We start from the raw sequence: 21,103 nt of genomic DNA, 5'->3' as shown, positions 1-21,103 counted from the left end.
CTTGTTTAGCCACAGCTGAGCAGGACTGGGCACGAACACAGAGCTGGTGAGTGGGTTGGACAACTCATGCTTGGGAAGGAGAGGTTCCGAGGACAGTGGCTCTGTGGTTGCTGTCAGCAATACAGACACACTGTGGCTCCCTCTCAGCACAGCCTGTGCACTGTCACGTGTTGTGAAATGGCCTCAGACAGTCTCTTCAATAGGGACTGTACAAAGCTCACTGTCCCTCACTGCAGATACCGTTTGGGGTGGGAGTTTACGCCATCAAGTGACACATGGGGACAAGTTTTCCTTTCTCTGCTACTGGTTTATTGCTCTTAGAATGATTCATTTACACTTGGCTTTTTACCCCACGCCTGTCTCAGACCACAGAAGAGATTCCAGTGTTTATGAACTGAGGCTAGCTAGTTCTTCATCCTCCTGAAGGCTGCTCCTGTCATCTTTAAGTCTCTTTATTTATTCCCCCTGGAAGGTAAAGAACCAAGAAAAGAAAAAGAAATAAGTCTGTGTAAAAGTTTGGACGGATTTAGTGACCAGGTTTGAAATATGGAATTTTTTGTAACTCTGTAGCCCCCGAAGATGGTACCTCTTGTGGTCAGGGCTTAAAAGGAACCCATTCATCAAGGAAGCATTCATCTCTTTCACACAGCGCCTCTCTCTCATCACCTGCTTCTGACACTGTTTACGGCTGTGCTGGTGGTAGGAGAGCCTGAGGTAGCACATACTGAGCCTTGTGTTCGCAGTGCCATGCAGCAGGGAGGATGACAAGCCGGGCAAGCCTCTGTGCGAGGGCATCTAGGATGCGCAATGTTTTCCCGCTATAGATTTAGAGTAAGCCCCTGGGATGTGGCTGATGTAGGTGTACACACCTACAATGCTCCATCCTTTAGGATTTCTGCTGGCCAATATCTAGCTACTTCTTGACCAGGCATATAGTGGGTGTGCAGTTGTATACACCGTTGCTAACCCCACCAGTGAGAGGAAGACGGTTTGAGCCAACTTGGAAGCTAACTTGATTTTTACTGGGGTGCACCCAAGAGCTGGTCAGTGACTGCCTCCTAAATCAGGTTAAAGAGAGCAGTCCGGGGTTCTCTGGAACAACAGCTAGTACTCTTAACCACTGAGCCATCTCTCCTTCATCTGGCGATGGATGGCGATAGAGACAGAAACCCACAGTGGAGCACTGGACTGAGCTCCCAAGGTCCAAATGAAGAGCAGAAGGAGGGAGAACATGAGCAAGGAAGTCAGGACTGCGAGAGTTGCATCCACCCATGGAGACAGTGGGACTGATCTAAGGAGAGCTCACCAAGGCCAGCTGAACTGGGACTGAACGAGCAGACTCTCTGAATGTGGCTGACAATTAGGGCTCACTGAGAAGCCAAGGACAATGGCACTGGGTTTTGATTCTACTGCATGTACTGGCTTGGTGAGAGCCTAGTCTGTTTGGATGCTCACCTTCCTAGACCTGGATGGAGTGGGGAGGACCTTGGACTTCCCACAGGGCAGGGAACCCTGACTGCTCTTAGGACTGGAGAAAGAGTGCAGGGAGTGGGAAGCAGAGAGGGGAGGAGGTGGAAATTTTTAATAAATAAATAAATAAAAGAGAGCAGCCCCGAATCCATTTCTTGGACCCCTTTTAAGAAATAAAATCATGACTAATTGCAAAGTAGGCTTAGATAAGAGAGACAATGGGACAATAAAGAAATGCAGAAAAAATATCAAAAGACATCTTGTGGTTACCATGTGGTTAAGGAGGGTTCAGAGATGGTCAAGGAGGGTGGGGGGTCAGGGAGGGTAAGGGTGTTCTATAAAACAAGTCAAGATCATGGTTGGGGGAATCCAGGTTCCAGGAAACAGCGAGAACTCAGTTCTTACAGTAAATAGAAACTTAATTTTAACAACACACATAAATCGCTCCTGACTTCAAAATGGAGTCAAGCAGGTTCCTTAGAGTATCCCTGAATTTTGGGTACTTTGAGAAAATTAATTAGTTTTTTAAATTCTTTAAATTGATAGATTACAGCTGTACACCTTCACAGAGTCCAGAAGGATGGTTTTGTACATCTCTACACTGAATAGCTATCAGATATTTATAAATAGTCCAGACGTTTAACATTTATCATTTCTTCATGATAACAATATTCAAAATCCTGTCTTTTAGCTGTTTTGGGCTATCTGGGTTGCAATACATGTGACTGCAGTCTCTCCTATACCCAGTAGTATGTGGAATATACTATTGATTTATTCTGTCTGGCTGTCGCTTTGGACTCTTGAACCAGGTCTTCCCCTCTCCAACCCTCCAAGCTTCTGCTGCTGATTATCCTGCCCTCTATTTCTGTAAGTTTGGCCTTTTTAGATTCCACATTCTTGTCATTTGTGAGAGTTGCAAAAAAAGAATAACATGTTTATTTTAAAAAGTGTCTGGATGTATGTGAATCTGGAAAAGAGTTCCTTTCTAGAAGTGCCAGACAATTGAATCCTGCTAGTCATGTGGAAAGACTAACTCCATCTTAGATGTCTGTGACCATTTAAGGACAGAGACGGTGAAAACATGGAGGGACAGCAAGGACAAATGGGGATGCCTCTCAGCCAATAGCAAAATGGTCAATGGAAATTCAGACTCTACGCCCAGTTCTTTACAGATCACCAAGCCATTGCTCACACCCCACACATTCTATGTACAAAGTGTGTTCTCACTACTACTATCAGAATGACTCTGGGTACATCTCCTGTGTATATCTAAGTTTGGCCCTTTAGACAGAGTTAGTAAGAGCAACATCCCATCCCAAAGCAGCTGTGATGGCACAACTTCAATCTCAGAACTGGGGAGGTCGAGGCAGGTGCATCTCTGGGAATTCAAGGTCAGTCTGGCCTACCTAACAAGTTCAAGGCCCTCTGGAACTATGTAGTGAGACCCCATCAAAAATCCCATCCTAGCCCATGAAGTTGTGGATGAATTTGATATATTTGATGCTTTTACCCTCACACGTGACACAAACATCCTCTATAACTCCTCAGTTCCCCTGGGGTTTAATTTTGCTGTGGGCATGTGTGGTGACTTGACACCTTTGGCAATGCTACTTAGTGGCTCTTTTCTGTCATTAGTGAAAGTAGACACTAGTTTACCAAGAATAAATTCTATGTATTGTGTTCTACCTCAATGCTTTAAAAATCCCTTTGTAAATATCTATGCATTATTAAGTAGCTTTTATCATTGTCTCATCAAAACCTTGAGTGTCTAATCTGTTCCATTCTTCACCAAACACACTTCCAAAATAAAAGTATTTTCCTTAAAAATCTTTACCTTATGGATAATAGACATCCATAAGAAGAGTTACATTTTTTCTTGGCTGGCTGTCAGAATTTTATTACTAGAAAATTGCTTTTGATTTGAGTAAGTCATCTACAGCTTTTAATGAAGCTTTTGAAAAAGTACCTTTTAATTTTCTTACAGTTGAATTCTCTATATAACTTTTAGAAAGGTGTATGTGTGTGTGTGTGTGTAATTGCACTGAAAGCTAATCAAAAATTTGTCTTCCTGCAGACTATCTTTCTTTCTACCTAACAGAACTTGATTATGTCTAGTTTCAGCGAATACGATATGTATATTGCTATTTACACACTCAAACTAGTTGGTTTTGTTTGTTTTTGCTTTTGCTTTTTGTAAAATCCATACAACGTTAAAAATGACATCTTAAGCCATTTTTCATAATATTTTTATTGATTATTTGCGAATTTCGCATCATAAAACTTGAGCACACTCACTTCTCAGTCCTCCAGGTCTGTTTCTCCCACCCTTTAAGACCCCTCCCCCCAAAAAAGAAGAAGAAACAAAACACAAACAAATAAACCAAGTCCAATTTGTGTTGCTCGTATACTCAAACTCTTGGTGGCCAGTCCCTTAAAGAAGGGCAATGGCACTGGGTTTTGATTCTACTGTATGGACTGACTTTGTGGGAGCCTGGTTTGTTTGGATGCTCACCTTTATCGGAAGGGGGAGGACCTTGGCCTTCCCACGTGGCAGGGAACCCTGACTGCTCTTAGGACTAAAAAGGGAGGGGGAGGTGGGGAGGGGGAGGGAAATGGGAGGCAGAAAGGAGGTGAAAAGTTTTAATAAATAAGTAAAAGAAAACTGAGTCCTCCCTGACTTCCATTCCCACCGGGAACCATCAGTTGTGGAGAGCTACACTTCAGCATCCTTACGACACTTTTGAAGAGTTTGCTTCGATGGGATGCATCTTAAGCAAGTTTTGAGTTTACGCTTCAGTAGTATTAATGCAGACAGATGTTCTAGTGCCATCACCTCCACTGAACAGCATAACTGTTCCAGGCTTGTAGGACATAAGCTCAGGACCTGACAAGCAAGAGCAGCCATTGCTACGTTCCGTGCCTCCATCTCTCACGACTCTAGTTTCCGTCTCTCTGATTTTCACTGTTTTAATATAAGATAAATCACAGTGTTTATCTATTTTGTGGCTGACTTATTTTATTGCACACTAATATACTCAAGAGTTTATCCGTGTGGTAGTATATGTAAGAATTCCCTCCCCTTGGTACAAAGCAATATTCCATTGTATGTGTGCATTCACTTGCATGACACTGGGTATGTGGGCTCTTTCCTCATTTTAACTTCAGGCATAATGGGTTCTGTGAACATGAGTAGACAAATTAAAATCATTAAAATCCTGCAATTTGCTCTTTTGAGAAGAAAGAATGAATGAGTCATATCAAAATGAAATCAAAGTACGGTTCAAGTTTTTTGATGAACTTCTATAGTGTTTGATAGAGGTTGAATATAGTCATGATTAAAGGCCAGCCCTCTAATTGGCACTGTTCAGACATGGCAGTACTTTGGAGAAGGTAGGAATTAGTAGGGACATGAGATACATCTCATGTGAGCCCCTTTGTAGTTCTTGAGAGAAGGTAATAAAAGACTCAAGCTTAGCTGATCTTATTCCCTGGTCTTTTCCGCTCCCGCTCAGCATCTAACTTCTTCCTTGTCGTCGGACTTTTTTCATCGGGACCACCAACTCGCCGGGAATGACATGGAGACATATTACGAATTATAAAATTTCAGCTGATAGCTTAGGCTTGTTTTTTTGCTAGATCTTATAACTTAAATTAACCAATTCTACACAATTTTACATTGTTTATTAATTGACCACTGTAGGTTTTTTGTTTCTTTGTTTGTTTGCTTTTACTCTTTGGGGGCCCAGCTCACAAATGGATGGAGACTCATTCTTACTTAGGAATACCTGGCCTGCGTTGGCTTGTTCTAGCCAGATTTTCTTAAATTATCCTGTCTACTTTTTGTCTCTGGACTTTTACCTTTCTCTATTCTATATGCCTTTCTTTCCTTCTTACTCTGAGACTGGTTGTGTGACTGTGTGACTGGCCCCTGGTGTCCCCTCTCCTTCTCTTTTGTCAGCTCATCTCCCTCTTCTCTTCCTTTATTCTCTCTGCCAGCCAGCCCTGCCTATTTCTCTCTCCTGCCTCACTATTGGCCCTTCCGGTCTTTATTAGACTAATCAGGTGGTTTAGACAGGCAAAGTAACACAGTTTCACAGAGTTAAACAAATGCAATGTACAAGAATGCAACACAGCTTTGCATCATTAAACAAATACTCCACAGCCTAAAAGAATGTAGCATATCTTTAATATTCCATGACAGATCACTTAGGTTTCATTCAGTTCTTTAATGTCTGTGATTCAGTGGCAACAGGTCTGCCTGTTCTGATGAGAAAGCAGTCACATGTATCTCTGGATAAATTACGAACAGGGGCAGGTGTGGTCCAAGGACAGCAAGTGGAAATCAGTTCTCTCATTCTGTCATGTAGGTTCAGGGACTGGACTCAGGGCTTCAGGCTTGGCACAGGTGCCTTTATTCAGCTAAGTTCTTTTGCTTTCTCCCAAGCTTTTTTTTTTTTTTTTTTTTTTTTTTTTTTTTTTTAAAGACAGTATCTGAATCTTTGGGAATGATTTTCCCTCCTTTGAATAGTGCTTAGCTAGCTCTCTGAAAACCTTGCCTTCTAGCCTTCCCTAATCTCTCAGCTACAGTCATATAACCAGATACCCATCATTTCACAAACTGTTTAGCTTGAAAAGCAAAGCATTGTTGTATTTTTAAAACTTCTCAGTGGAAGCGGGAAATCATGCTTCGGGCTGTAATTTGAACAGAACATTTTTTGTGTGTCTTTGGTATTTGCTGGAAGCAAACAGCATAAAGGAAATCAGAAAAGGAAGGATTTGCAGAGAGGATCCAGCCAAGAGATAAGCTTCATAAAGGCTTTGTTTTGCAGATGCGCTGGCCTCCTGGTTTCCTGCTGTCTTTGAATGCTCACATTTTCGATTGAATGAAAGTAAACTTCTAGTGACCTATAATTTCAAAGAAATGCCAAATTAAATGAAAGATCATCATCATGGTCATGTTTTAATTTAAAGGGGTTTGGAAGAGGGAATGAGTTCTCCAGGTTTTAGATTTTAAAAAGTCCATCTCTGTTTAAAGAGGTTCGATACATTTGCCCTGGAGGAAACTTAATAGGAAGAAAAGGAGGAAATTCTGCTTCCATGGGGTCCAGGAGTGGCCCTGCCACTTTGGTGTGCATCACATGTCTTGTCTCTTAGATTTTCAGAGTCAGCTCAAGTGCACCTTGCTGACCCCCCCTTTCCTTCCTGTCTCCCATCTGCAGGTCACCTATCTGGGGAAAGTCTCTACCACAGGCATGCAGTTTTTGTCTGGCTGCACGGAGAAGCCCGTCATTGAGCTCTGGAAGAAACACACCCTGGCCCGAGAAGATGTTTTTCCAGCCAATGCCCTCCTAGAGATCCGTCCGTTCCAAGTCTGGCTTCATCACCTCGACCACAAAGGCGAGGCAACCGTGCACATGGATACCTTCCAGGTGGCTCGCATCGCCTACTGCACAGCTGACCACAACGTGAGCCCCAACATCTTCGCCTGGGTGTACAGAGAGATCAACGATGACCTGTCTTACCAGATGGACTGCCACGCCGTGCAGTGTGAGAGCAAGCTGGAGGCCAAGAAGTTGGCGCATGCCATGATGGAGGCCTTCAAGAAGACTTTCCACAGTATGAAGAGTGATGGGCGGATCCATAGGAGCAGCTCATCTGAAGAGGCTTCCCAGGAATTAGAATCTGATGATGGTTGAAGGAACTTGAGATGTCCCAGCAGAGGCAGCATTTGGGCAAGGAGTTTTGGAAGATAGATGCATCTGCAATGATTCAAATTTGGTAGGAAAAGACTGCCGAAACTCTTGGCTGACCATACTTTTTAAATTCAGAAGAGCAATTCTAAATCTAAAGAAATGTATCGTTAATTATGTGACATTGAAATCTGCTGCTGCTGTGACCATGAGGAGAGTGGGCATGTGGACGAGGAGGAAAGTTCCAGACTCTCCTCTTGGGTTTTTCTCCTATTCCAACACTTCCTGGTGGGAGATCTCCATGCCTATTTTCACCATTCTCAGGCGAATACTCCGTGGCTGTAGTCTGACGGACTGTTCCGATCTGCCTTATGAAATCCAACAAGAATGTTAGCAGCATCTCTGTGGTCCCTAGGCAGGCGGGCTGCGTGGGAAGGTGATGCTGGTGTGGAGGCCGCAGGATAGAAAGGACATGTCCCGGTGACTGACGGATTGCTCCTCCTTGCTTGGCATGTTGGCAGACACTCTCCTCAGCACATAAATCAGCACAGCTTGGATTAAGCTTTACAACTAACAGCACGCTAGACAGCAGATAGTTCGCAGTTAAAGATAATGCTTTTATTTACATGAGTATACCAAGTAGTACCCTCCTCTTGTATTCACTTTCTCTATTTTCTTAGAATCTTTGCAACTAATGATCATTTCCTTCCTCCTGTCCCTCCCATGGTCCCCCTTCTTCCAGCCTCCCCAAAAGGGATGGAGGCTCAACACACTGCAGGACTCCAACAAGGAAGAAATAACAAATTAATTAAGTGAACAGTCAGCAAACCTACCAGGAGTCTCAGACATCAGATACCCTAGAGAAAAGGGGGGGTGGGAGGCCAGCGTCTATAGAGGTTGCCCTTTATAAAGTTTTGGTTTTTAGTAGCTTACATGGTTACTACACTGTTGGATGACTCCTTCATGGAAATTTTAAACTCTGACATGACATTGCCTGGGAAGTCTTGCTCCATCATTCAGCATTGAACTCAAGTAGGGAATGAGTGAAATCAAGTCTGTATAGAAATCCCACGTCTATCTGGAAACTTATAAAGGAAAATGTGATCTTGTTGTCCCAAAGTCAATAATACCTTAGAGTCAGAATGATCCCTTTGACCATCAGTTCTGAAGAAAAATTCTCACTGATGGCTTGAGATCTCTCAATTTCAAGATCTTTGCATATCATAAAGGATCATGGAACGTAGTTGTTAAAATATACACATTTAAGATGAAGAGACACATTAAGAGGGCACATGAACCACTTTTTCAAGTGATAGTGCTCCTTTAAAAGGTGTGTTTTATTTCTCGTGATGTTAGGGGCAACAGGGCACCTTAGAAGCCTTAAGAGAAAGCTAATATAATCCAGACAGCAATGGTGTTGGTAATTTTGGTTTGTGTACCTGTATGTCCATGTATGTGTTTGTGTGTGTGTGTGTGTGTGTGTGTGTGTGTGTGTGTGTGTGTGTATGTGTGCGCGCACGCACGCGTGTGTGTATGTCTCCCGTGTGGGTACCGTTTCAAGGCATGTACAATAAGCATGGAGTCGTATTGGTGAGGACTCACCTCCTGAAGATATGCTTGTTGCATTATGACATATGTAAACTATTCTTTAGATAAATGCATTCACTCTTTAATAAAAATATGTTTGTGTTAATAAAGCCAGGGTGTTTCATACTTTATATGAACTTCCCCTTTTTTAAGCGATGGAAATTTGATGTGTAAAATAAACCAAACTTGGTAAACAGGGCAAGTTTATCTTTTTTTTTTTAAATTGATCATATATAGGACATTTCTTGTGTTTACAGATCTTTTTAGATTTGTCTTTCATAGCTGCCTTCCCCTTAATTGAGGTAACAATGTTCTTAATGGTGTTGATCTTTTTGTTTAATGGGATGGACTGATTTCAGAGAAGATTGCTCACAAACAACTGCTGTTTAAAACCCCTTGTGAACCGGGCGGTGGTGGCGCACACCTTTAATCCCAGCACTTGGGAGGCAGAGGCAGACGGATCTCTGTGAGTTCGAGGTCAGCCTGGTCTACAAGAACTAGTTCCAGGACAGGCTCCAAAAGCTACAGAGAAACCCTGTCTCGAAAAACCAAATAAATAAATAAATAAAACCCCTTGTTCATCTTTGTAGAACCCATCCTGAAATTCTGAAAGGTAAGCCGAGTGTGATTCCTCTGGAGAATGGATACTATGTCTCCCCAGGTCATGAGATCTTAGAATGGGCCACATTAATACAGCAAATAAGCTGGCTGTGGAGAAATGACCTTCATGGAATAGGGAACGAACAGAAACAAGGCTTTGAAGGAGAAAATATGAGTGTCTGCTGAACAGATGGGATCAAGTGTGATTAACCACCTCCTCCTGTTTGGAATGGCACTTCTCTAGTGTTGGAGTTCTCCCAATTTCATGTTCACACTCTTGTCCTGGAGTTTAAAAGGAATGAAAGGGTGAAGAAGGGAGGAAAAGGGGGAAATAGGAGAGAAGGAAAGGAAGGAAGTAGGAAGGAAAGTGGAAAGGAAGGTAAGAATGAGAAGGAAAAGAAAAAGGAAAGAACCAGCCATCACATCTCAAAACAATGTCCCCTTCCTTTCTCTCTCAGTAATTGCCCATCAGAATTCCTGCTTACACAAGATTATTCATTATAAAAACATATTGCTAGAATTCTGTCATAAGTACAAAACATAACATGCTATGTGACTGGCTTGGATAATATCATCATGATGATTCTGGTGAGAAGATGGGTGAGTAATTGAAAGAATCATATAATGTTATCTTTGAAAAAGCTAATAAGGTCTTCTAGACTTCACTGTCACCCCTCTCAAAGGGAATGAGCCTGCCTTTCTTCCTGTTCTGTTTCCCATCCCTTTCTGTATCACAGCCTTTGTTAGTGGCCACAGGCATTAACTCCCACTCAAGTCAAGCAGACACACTGGTAATATGGGGGTTACATTAGAATCCTAGATCTTCTGTATCCTTGGCCAAGCGTGAGCCAGGACTTGTACTGAGATCTGCCTGAGGGTGGTACAAGGTTGTTCCTGTGTTCAGGCAAGATCCTTCTTCTTTGGGTTTCATTTTCTATTGACTCCTAGCTTATTTTAAGTTAGAATACTAAAACATTCTGAATAATTTTTTTGAACTATTTGTTTTTGAAGTGCTTAACAGAGACAGAATTTTAAAAGCCAAGATTCAAGAGATTTTATCGGAGCACAAATAACATAAAATCTTGATCAAGTTATTTTCCTGGCTGTGGGCAATAGAGAAAGTTCTCTGGTTATCTATCATACACAAGATGCCCCATTTGAGTTTGTTTGCACTAGGACATGCTGAAACTAAACGAAGACCTGGGGAGAGGAGTCAGCAGTTAAGAGGGACACAAGTTTCATTGCCAGCACCTATATCGGATGGGTCACAAACATATATATAACGGAACTTGCATGGGATCTGATACCTTGATATGGCTTCTATGGGCACTAAATGCACATAAAATAATGTAAAACCTAAATAAGAACAACAAAACCCCAAACTCTTTAAAGCAAGGCCTTCTGTTACAGGATTCTGTAGTCCTATATTATTTACTGTGGTTTCTAGCCACACATTTATTTATATAATTACGCAAATGTCTACTTAAACCTCTTGTGGGTTGTCTTTAAGATGGTGGAAATGGTCTTTTTGTTGTTATTGCTCATGTTTTATTGTCACTTCTATGGCAGATGCCAGGAGGACCTAATTAAGTTTGTTAGAGGGCTGCCAAATGGACAGAAAGATGCATAGGCGGAGGCATTAATCACCATGTCCTGGATTCGCAGCTTTGAGGGTAAAACCACGGAAGGATGGAAGGCACCCTAGAGTTTTCTTTTCTCAGTTGCCGCAAAGATGTATAAACTGCTTTTTACTTAAGCATTGGCTCTTGCCTAATTGCGAAAATAAATTGAGGATGTATGTAGAGATGGGGAGAAAAATAATGTTAGATGAACCATACAGCTGAAATATAATAAGCATGACCCAAGGAAACAGACAGATAGGATAGTGCATGGTATCTGTGCTTAGCAGATTAGAGAACACTGTTCGTGCAGTGGTTTATGCTGGTTGCTGTGACTTCTGTCATTGGGATGGTGAAGGAGGACACTTCTTCCTTTGCGCCATTCTCAGTGTGGTACCTACGGATTCGGCTGGCTCACAAGATCATACTATAGGAATATTTTATTTCCTTCTATCCCTTAATTGATTTTCTCTATTTCCTTCTGCTATCTGTACTCCCTGCTTCCTAACTTCTGCTTTACCTCTCTCTAGTTTACATCCCAGGCTTCTTCACACGTGCTATGGTTCATGGTCCACTAATGCAAAGGTTGACACTAGTGTAGGAAACCACATGCATTAGCTACTTTTTGGTGCTGTGTGCCCTGGTGGGCTTCTTGTCACCCTGATGCAAGTTAGCTCAGGTCACCTGGGAAGAGACAACCTCAGCTGAGCAAATGGCTCCATCAGATTGGCCTGGATGCAGTTTTGTGGGGACATTTTCTCGATTAATGATTGATTGATGTCGATGCGGCCAGCCCACTATGAGCAGTGCCACCTCCCTGGAGAGTTGATCCTGGGTTGGTTAAGAAATCAGGTTGAACAATCTTGGGAATTAAGCCGGTAAGCAACATTCTTCCATGGCTTCTGCCTCAGTTTCTGCCTTGAGTTCCTGCCCTGGCTTCCCTCAAAGATTGGCTGTGAGATGGAAACACAGTCAAATCAACCCTGTCCATGTCAAGTTCTTTTGGAAAGGATATTTTATCAGAGCAATGTAAAGCAAACTGTGATAAAACATTCCAACAAGAGCAACTTAGGCCAGAAAAAGAGTTTATTTTGCCTATGGTTCCAGGAATAGATCCCATCAAATCAGGGAAGGCATGGCAGGAGAAACATGGGGATAGGAGGAAGCAGCGCTCAAAAGACAGAGTGAAGAAGCAGGGGTGAGGCAAGAAACCCCAAGTGCTGTACTCCCCCTCTCACCCAGAAAGGCTCCACCTCCTGAAGGTTTCATCACCTCCCTAGTCAGTTTCACCAAATGGAAGACCAACTGTTTAAGACACAGGTCCATGGGGGACATTTCTCACTCAGACCACAACATTACAGATTATCTCCAGCTTTTCTTACTTAGGTTTTTAGTCAGATGATGCTGATTTCACACACAACTTAATAGTTCTTAAGGATTCCCAAAGTGAGCTCTTCCCATCTCCCGGAAGACCCTGGCCTAATTTTAAGTGAAGACGAAGAACTTATATGCTATGAGGAGCAACTCCCAAATTCTTTTTGATCTTCAGTAATTTCTGTGCTATGTCAAAGTCTGACTCTTGGAACAACTTCATGGAGTACATTGTTCAGTAAAATAAAGTACTCTTTATTTTATTTAAGAGTTGTCAGGTGACAGTAATCTCTACTAGAAGATATGTATGGTGTAGTGTAGAATACCAGACTTAATAATAAAACCAACTGAAAGAACACAAACCAACTGCCCGGGGACAAAAAGCTAAGCCATCCCAATATGGATAGTTAAAAATAAAACACACTTGTTGAAAATGAATCTAAGATCTGGTCTTGGACTATTTGAGCAAAGCTGATGTTTGCAAAGAGATTTGGGGGTGTTTATTGTGGAGTTTGCCAACAAAAATCATCTGGGGTTTTTGTGTACTTTACCAAAATTTAGTCCAATAAGAATATGAACCAATTTTGCTTTGAAAATTTGTTTTGCAAACATTCTCATATTCTGCCTAAATCTTCCCTGCATTGACTTGGGGTATACTATTAGACGTTTCTCACATGCTAAAATGGAATTTAGAAAATCTGTATGCAAAACACAAAACAAACACTGAAAATGCCTAAGCTCCCCCATTTCTCACAGATTCAGAGCCAGCGGTGGAAACAACTGAAATGACACAGGTTTTCTCTGCTCAACAGACTTTGTAGTCTTTTCTTTGTTCATAGACTATTTTCTCCTTAAACTATCAAGATGCTAAATTAATCTATAGTATTTTAAGTATGTCGGTCACTTACTGACATATATGCATCAATTATGACAATCTGCTTCAATGGTGTGATTAATACTTCAAAATCAATATTGTGGACGTTTTCAGGTTAGCATGAGCTTGGGGTCACATTGGCCCAATGCTGATTTAAATAATCAACTCTATTTCAATGGCATGGGCCTGCTAGGTTAACTCGACCCAGCTTAGGCCCTATATAGGGGTCTTTAGTAAATGGAGTCAAGCAGGGATGTTAAAACAGTTTAAGCACCTAGGGCTGGTGCTAGAGGAGGTGGCAGTTTATAGATGAGGGACCCATTTTGTGTCCACTGACACGGACAGGGAACTTTCGGCCCATTGGGTCTACTTTTTCACATTTCACCTTCAAAACAGCAGCTCTGAATGCTACCTGCTTCCTGGTTTGTGGGGAGAGGAAGTGGTTGATATCAGAGCTATTCCTCTTGAGGGTGATCACTTGTTGTTTTTTCTTCTTATCTTATTGCCTATCATCCACCTCCACAACCACTTCTTAAAGAGTTGGAGAAACAAATGGAGGTGGCATTTTAAATACACAAACTGTGCCTACAGGCGCTACCTCGAGGGACATTCATGTAGGAATATGCCTCCTCTGGTTGAAAAAAATGTTCAATCAGAATTCAAGATCAGACACACTGAATGTCAAACACAGGGCACTTCACTACACCACAGGCTTCATCAGCCAAGGGGAGGAGCACCAGGGACTCTGGGGTCATCGTCTGGATGAAAGTCACCTTACCTGACTGCAGCTGTTGTCACACTTCTAACTTCAGAATCCAAACCGCTGTCAGCTTCGAGTCGTTGTGTCTTCAGAGCCGTGGTATGAAGAGTTGTTTTTTTTTAAGAATAGAATCATTGTTTCCTTAGTGATAGTTCTTCCCTGTCACTCTTGAGAGAAAGGTGTGATACAGTCCATATGTCAGAAATAAGACAAAATTCAGAAAGAATTAATTCCTTCTGGGCACCCTAGGGATGAGGTGCGTTAGGCCCATGGCAAAATAAGCTAGAATATGGAGATAAATAAAATCTGTCAGCACTCTTACTCCCAGCATCTGGGCTAGAAGGCACAAGTCTCTATTTTTCCTTCTTCCATATTAATTCTGCCATTGTCACCAGGTCCTGTGGGACTGTGAGAGGGAGGGGCTCATCTCCTGGAAGGCCTCAGGAAGTTATGAAGAAGAAAGCAGAAAGTCACACTCTATTCAGAGACTGGATTCAATAGGACCAGCCCTAATCACTTCTGGACATCAGACGCTAACCGTTTATTTTGGAATGCCATGGGACATACAAAAAGCTTTTCAGATGGGTCTCCTAATTCCAGGGTGGGACTCTGAGCACACAGCCCTCAGCCCCACCACTCTCCTTGCCCCTTAGAGCTTCTTAGATCCCTAGCCCAAAATGGATTTGCTCAGGCTTTTATTTAAAATCCTTCACACCACCTCACTGTCTTCAAAAGATGCCAGTGAGCACCTTCATGCCTGCCTGTCTTCCTTAATTTTACATTTTAGCGTAATATCCAAGCTTCTTTCCAAGCTGGCTCTCACCTACTCCACTGGAGCTATTTTCACACCTCTAGTCAGTGTTGTTCTCAGTGAAGAACTTATTGTCTCTGGCCTCAGTTTCTTCATTTGTAACGTGGGGATGACGGATGAGTGGCTGAGATGCAATGAGTGCCCACGCAGGCTGGGATCCATGTATTTCAGATTTTCAGATGCTCATTCTTTATTTTTTTGGTGGTGGTTTCCTGTTTTTCTCTCACTTCTCTATAGAGAATTGTTGGATGATCTAAACAACTCTGATGTAGGTGTTGCTTTCATTGGTTAATTAATAAAGAAAACTGCCTGGCCTGATAGGTCAGAACATAGGTAGGTGGGGAAGACAGAACTGAATTCTGGGAGAAAGAAGCAGAGTCAGGCAGAGTCAGAGAGCCACCCACCATGAAGCTGCTAGGTCAGACATGCTGAATCTTTCTGGGTAAGCCATGAGCTCATGGTGACATACCCATTTTTAGAAATGGGTGGAATCAATATGTAAGAGCTAGTCAATAAGAGGTTATAACCAATGGGCCAGGCATTGTTAAATGAATTCAGTTTCTGTGTAATTATTTCGGGTAAAGCTAGCCAGGAGCCAGGCCGCAGACCGCCGCCTCATCTACTACACAACTCTCTGAAATTCTCAGGAAGATTGAGATAGTAGCCTTGGCACACCCTCATGTGATGTCATTTTATGCCCCTTCAGTGACTATGACTTCTTTGGGACTCCAAAAGATAGAGGAACACACCTCCACCATTGTGTTGGCTCAGTACTCTATAATACTTAAAAATCAACTCCAGTCATGGCTTGGGAGCTTCTAGGCAATGCTGTTCAGGATCGCCATGTTATCAACTTCCCATATAATTTAAAATTTTCCAGAAGCCAAATTAAACACTTCAAAAAGAAGTAAGTGGAGTCCATTTTTAATTGTACACTCTACCTCAATATATTAACAGTATCTTGTCCTCAACATAAACTATAACATCTATCTATAGATGTTTGATTTTTATGTAACCTTTGAAATCTTGTACATATTTTACATTTTTCTTTGCACTAGGTATATGATTAGTAGTGACCATGCTTTATTGCGCAGACCATGAGAGTGTGAGTACACAGCTGATCGTGCATGGTGCATGCCCAGAACTTATCCCGCTGACTGATCAATAGCAGGAACTTGTCAATGTCTTGTCTGTGAGTAACCACTGCAGGTATGAACATGAGTCCATTTTCCAGGACTGTATGATGAAGTAGCACAGATGTGGAGGCAAAGCCCAGAGAAATGTATTGCCTCGTAGATTTGGAGACTGAATGAATGAGATCATATAGTGTCAAGGTTGATTTCTTCTGAGACTTTTAGGAAGCCTCTGCTTCCTGCATCTCCCAGCTTCTTGTCTCCTGTTGGCAAGCAGTGGCTACTTAGCTCTGGTTGTACCATTCTAGTGTCTCCTGCCTTGTTTTGTGTATATGTGCACATGTGCACATGTGTGTGTGTGTGTGTGTGTGTGTGTGGTGTCTTTGATTTTTTTTCCTTTTATAAGGACACTTGCCATCAAATTAAAGTCTTGCTGTGTAATTATTTCCACTCAACTGAGTCATTCTCTTCTGTGGAGAGGAGGAAGGAGCATAAGATTCAGGAAGCTTAGGGAATTTACTGGGTTCTGGAAGCTCATAGATCTTAGGAGGCTCAAGAAGCAGGAAGAGAAAATGACAAGCTTTTCAAGATCTCTCACCATAGTTACGAAGGCAGAGAACAAAGCTGGCAGGGGCAGAGCTTCTCTCTTTAGTGGAATAACCAAGCAGGGGATGGGAGCGGTGGGTGTGGGTATGCATCAATGCCCCAGGAATGTGGCATCCGTGAGTCACTGCTGTGCCTGGGTGGGCTGTCGTGGTGATAAAGCTTCATGAGAGTCAATCATGCTGCTGTAAGCAATGGCAATAAACTTATTGATTTGCCAAATTGGATGTGGGTAGAATCCTTTCTTTGGTCTTTTGTTGGTGCCCCATCTGGAGTAAATATAGTTTTTGTATCTCCATAGGATTTGAAGGAACTCTTTTTAGAACTGAGACCAGTTCTCAGATACTGTGGATTAATGAGCAGCTGGAAACCCAAGTCAGCCTACGATAAGCTTGATATTAATGACGACTCTTGTACCTGGGTTTATGGCTGAGACGGACAGAGTAGGGCTCCATTTCAGGTCTGTTAATTTCAAATTCAACATATTTTCCTTTGCTACTCTTCGGGGAGTCTTTATTGTCTGAACTTCCTCATATTGGCCATCCAGAGCAGTGCTTGGATTGTTAAGAACAAGTAAGAATTCCTTTGTTAAACTAAAGCATAGTTTAGTTAGCATGACTCTCAGGACTGAGGACAAGGTTCTAGGCATAAAGTATGTGCTGCCTAAGCTAAGAACCTGAGTTCAGATTCCTAGCACCCACGTAAGAGCTGGGCATAGCAGTGCCTCGTGAGGTGGAGACAGGTAGATTCCTGGAGGTTAATGAGCAGACAGCCTAGCCAATCTATGAGTTTCAGGTTTAATGAGAAACTGTCTCCAAAATTAATGGGGAAAGTAACTGGGGGAGACAAGTGAGATAGATCTCTGGCATCTACACCATATATACACACATGGTACTTTCACACACCCACAAAAACATGTATCATCTCCCCATACCCACAGAAATAAATACAATAAATAAAACAAGTGTCTTTGTGATTTCGGTATAGTGTCATACTCCAACCATCCAAGAACCTGATAAACTTTATGAATCTGATACTAGCCTAGGCTTCACAGAAAGTTCTAACCAGTCTGAATTTCATAGCAAATTCCTTACTCACAAAGCAAAACAGAATCAAATTTTTTTTGTGTGAAGTACAACAAACATGATTCTGAAATACACTTTACAAAAACCAACAACAAAAGCAAACCACAACAAAACAAAAACCCAAATGCCGATAATTCCTTGAGCTTATCCTTTCCTGTCTTTTATTTCCTTTCTTGTCTGTCTGGCCATCCTTGTTTTCAGCTGTTGGTTGCTGGAAATGGAGCCATGAAGGGCAAGTAGCCAGAGAATTTCAGAAAATCAACTCAGAGCAGGCAGGATGGACCCTTTCTATGTGACACTATTAGCCAACTTTCTAAGGCCAAGCTCCTCAGGCAAGCCACCCCTACTCTAAGCCAATGACCAGAATTCCCTTGTGGTGCCCCTTGTTATTTTAGAGAGAATGGTATTTCCAAACATCTCCATACGATCCAACTAAAATCCCCACATCACAAAGAGATGCATCTTTTGAAGGTCAGAATTTGGGATTTGCCAATGATGCTGGGGTTGTAAGACACTGGTGCGTGGTTAGGCCTCTTCTGCACCGACCTGAAGAATTAGATTCTTTTGCCTCACCAAGGAAGAGAATCTTTTGCCAGCATTTACAAAACTGCTCCAATGGTATTCTGCTCTGATAAGCCCAGACCAGCACTGAATAAAAGCCAGTCTCCTGTTAGCCGCTGGAGCCCAGAGAGCCTATTCCTCTAGATTGCTTTTCCAGGCCGGTTATTTAATTATCTCTGTTAAAGGTTAGACTTCGTTAGATTATGATTAAAATTTCCATTTTTTAAAAAAATAAATTACCCCCTTTCTCCCTAATATTGGCTCCTGTCAGAAGACTTGGAAAAAGTTTTATTTCTCTTTTCCCCCTCTGAAAATTTAATTAACGTTGCAATTGCTTTCAGCTTAGTAATATTGGTAAGGCTAATGCTGGTGCCTCTGTCGCTGAGCCTAAGTGATGCTGAGTTCTGGAATAGTGGTGGCAGTTTAACAGGAGTCCTTAAGGGAATAGGACCTGAGGTATTCTGCCTTTCTTTAAGTATTTTCTAAAGCATTATTTAAAGACTAAAGGTGTACTAGAAAGGGAACTCCACAACTTGTTTCTGGGGCCCCTATGCATATGTCCCTGTGGTGTAGTTAGGAACAAGATGGTGATGGACAAGCTGTGTAACATGAGGGGGCCTGCTTGTTGGGGTATCTGTTCCCGTCTAGTACCCCACAGCTGGCAAGTCCCAGAGAAAATCAATCACACAGCGATCTCTATAAGTTATAAAGCTGATTGGCCCATTAGGTAAGGCTACTTATTAGCTCTTATAACTTATGTTACCCCATTATCCTTATCTACGTTAGCACATGGCTCAGTACCTTTTCCAGCGGGGCAGCTTACATCTTTCCTCTCCGGTGGTCTGGGCAGTACTGGCAGAGGGAGCTTCCTGCGTCCCAGAATACTCCCAGTCTCTTTGCTCCACCCCTACTTCCTGTCTGTCTTTCCCGCCTATACTGCCTGCCTGGCCAATCAGCGTTTTATTAAAATATGATTGACAGAATACAGACAATTCTCCCACACCAAAGCTGTTTCATTAATGCTCAATGTAGCAGCCTCTCTGGGCTATGGGATTCTATTGAGCAGGGGCAATAGCTAGACTGATGATAAATCAGAGAAGATAGGTTTTTAAAAATATATTTCTATTGGCATATATTCATTATATGAATTGATGGATTTAATAAATGCAGAGTCATGCAAGTATACCATGCACTTTGTTCACCCTTAATCAGAACCCCTCCCCTTACTGACCTTCCCTCATGTTATTTCCATTTCTTCTCCCAGACAGCATCATTTCTACTTCTAGATCCCACAGTACATACATGGTTCTACATACCTATATATACCCTAGGATTCACAAGTGAAGGAAACTGTGGCATTTGTCTTTTTGGAAGTCTGGCTTATTTTGCTTAATAGGATATTCTCCAGTTGCATCCATCTTCCTGACAGAGCCAAAATAGTACAAACATGATGTCACTGAATCCAGAGAGAACCCTATTAGTAAGCTATCACTCAGTACTAATGAAGAGTTGATGCTGCAAAACTGAAGGAAATGGGATGTAACCCACAAGGACAAAGAGATACCTGTAACTGAACCCAGGACACTCTGATTCCACAACCTGATATTCACTTACAAGCTTCACAGAGACTCTGGCATCTTCTCATATGTCCTCCTGATCTCCTTGGTGACATTTTCCTGCAGATTAGGTTTTAGCTCAAACTAGTGAATGCAGAACTCAGGATCAGGCCAGCTATTGCTGGTCTAACCACCAGTGACTTCAGTCTTAACCCCTGTGCTTGAGTGACAACCCAGAGTGGTTCAATCCCATTTGAACTTTTTTTTCAGATTGTAAACGGTGTCTCCCCTGGGCCATTTCTTAGAACCTAGTGTCTAAACTTCCCCACTATATCAATCAAAAATCTAAATGTTAAGTCAGAATTATATTAATATTTAAATAAGATGACGATAGAAACAAATAACTGACAGCATATCATACACCAAGCATTGAATTTGCTTTTTTGTTGTTGTTGTTGTTGTTTTGTTTTTGTTTTTTTGAGGCAGTGTCTCATCATGCAACCCTGGATGACCTAGAACTCACTATGTCAACCAGGCTGACCCTGAACTCATAGAGATCTGCTTGCTGCTGCCTCCCCCATGCTAGGATTAAGGGGTGCACCAATACACCAAGCTATGCTTTCTTATGTCAAGTTCTAATTCTATGCCTCACAAGAGTCAGATGCAGAGCAATTATCCTTAACTTAATTTGTATTGAGGGAGAGCTAGGTGGCGTTTTTGTTACATGCCCATCCTTCAGAGCTGTTCTGATCTTCAAGCCTTCTGTTGTATCTAGCAGCTAGGTGAAGGAACACAGGACACAGCATACATTCGCCTAGGATTGTAGGGAAGATGCTTCTGATCTGGCTGTCTTCTAGGGCACACCTACCCTAGCAGTACCTTTTTGTTGTTGTTGTTCAATTACAATGTAGAATCCACACTAAAGCCTTGGTCATTCAAAGAAGGAGGGTTTCCCAGTTAGTTGTCAACTTCACACAGTTGTAGATTCATTCCACAGAGTTTCAATGGAGGAACTGTGGAATCAGATCAGCCTGAGGCCATACCTGTGAGATTGATGACTGATGTGGGAATTCCAGCCCACTGTGAACGGTACCGTACCTAGGTCTTGGATGGTATAAGAAAGCTAGCTGAGCATAAGCCAGTGGGTTAGCCAGAACTATATAAGCAGTGTTCCTGCATCTAGGTTTCTGCCCTGACTTTCCTCAACAACGAATTGGGACCTAAAAGTATAAGTCCGAATTAACCTTTTCCTCCCCTGAGTTGTTTTGGTCTGAATGTTTTATCATGGTGGCAGGAAGAAAACTATACCAGGGCAAGGGGAGGAAAAAAGAGAGTAAAGAACCAGAAACCTAAATAATACCTCAGCTTCTTTATGATTTTTAA

General features: G+C 42.2%; 1 protein-coding gene across 4 annotated transcripts in view; it reads left to right on the top strand.

Annotated features, from left to right (window-relative positions):
- Pid1 (phosphotyrosine interaction domain containing 1) overlaps window positions 1-8,949 on the top strand; it is a 227,200-nt gene extending 218,251 nt beyond the window's left edge. For all 4 annotated transcript variants that reach the window (XM_048459076.3, XM_048459078.3, XM_048459079.3 and 1 more), the window contains one exon: window positions 6,690-8,949. In XM_048459076.3, coding sequence (XP_048315033.3) covers window positions 6,690-7,166 — 477 coding nt within the window. In that variant the 3' untranslated portion in view covers window positions 7,167-8,949. The remainder of the gene's footprint in view (window positions 1-6,689) is intronic.
- The last annotated feature ends 12,154 nt before the right edge of the window (window positions 8,950-21,103 follow it).

This window comes from Myodes glareolus, chromosome 1 (assembly GCF_982192425.1).
Source record: "Myodes glareolus chromosome 1, mMyoGla1.1, whole genome shotgun sequence".
Classification (NCBI taxonomy): domain Eukaryota; kingdom Metazoa; phylum Chordata; class Mammalia; order Rodentia; family Cricetidae; genus Myodes; species Myodes glareolus.
The sequence above is the reverse complement of the archived record's forward strand: the minus strand, read 5'-3'. Positions and strand labels throughout refer to the sequence as shown.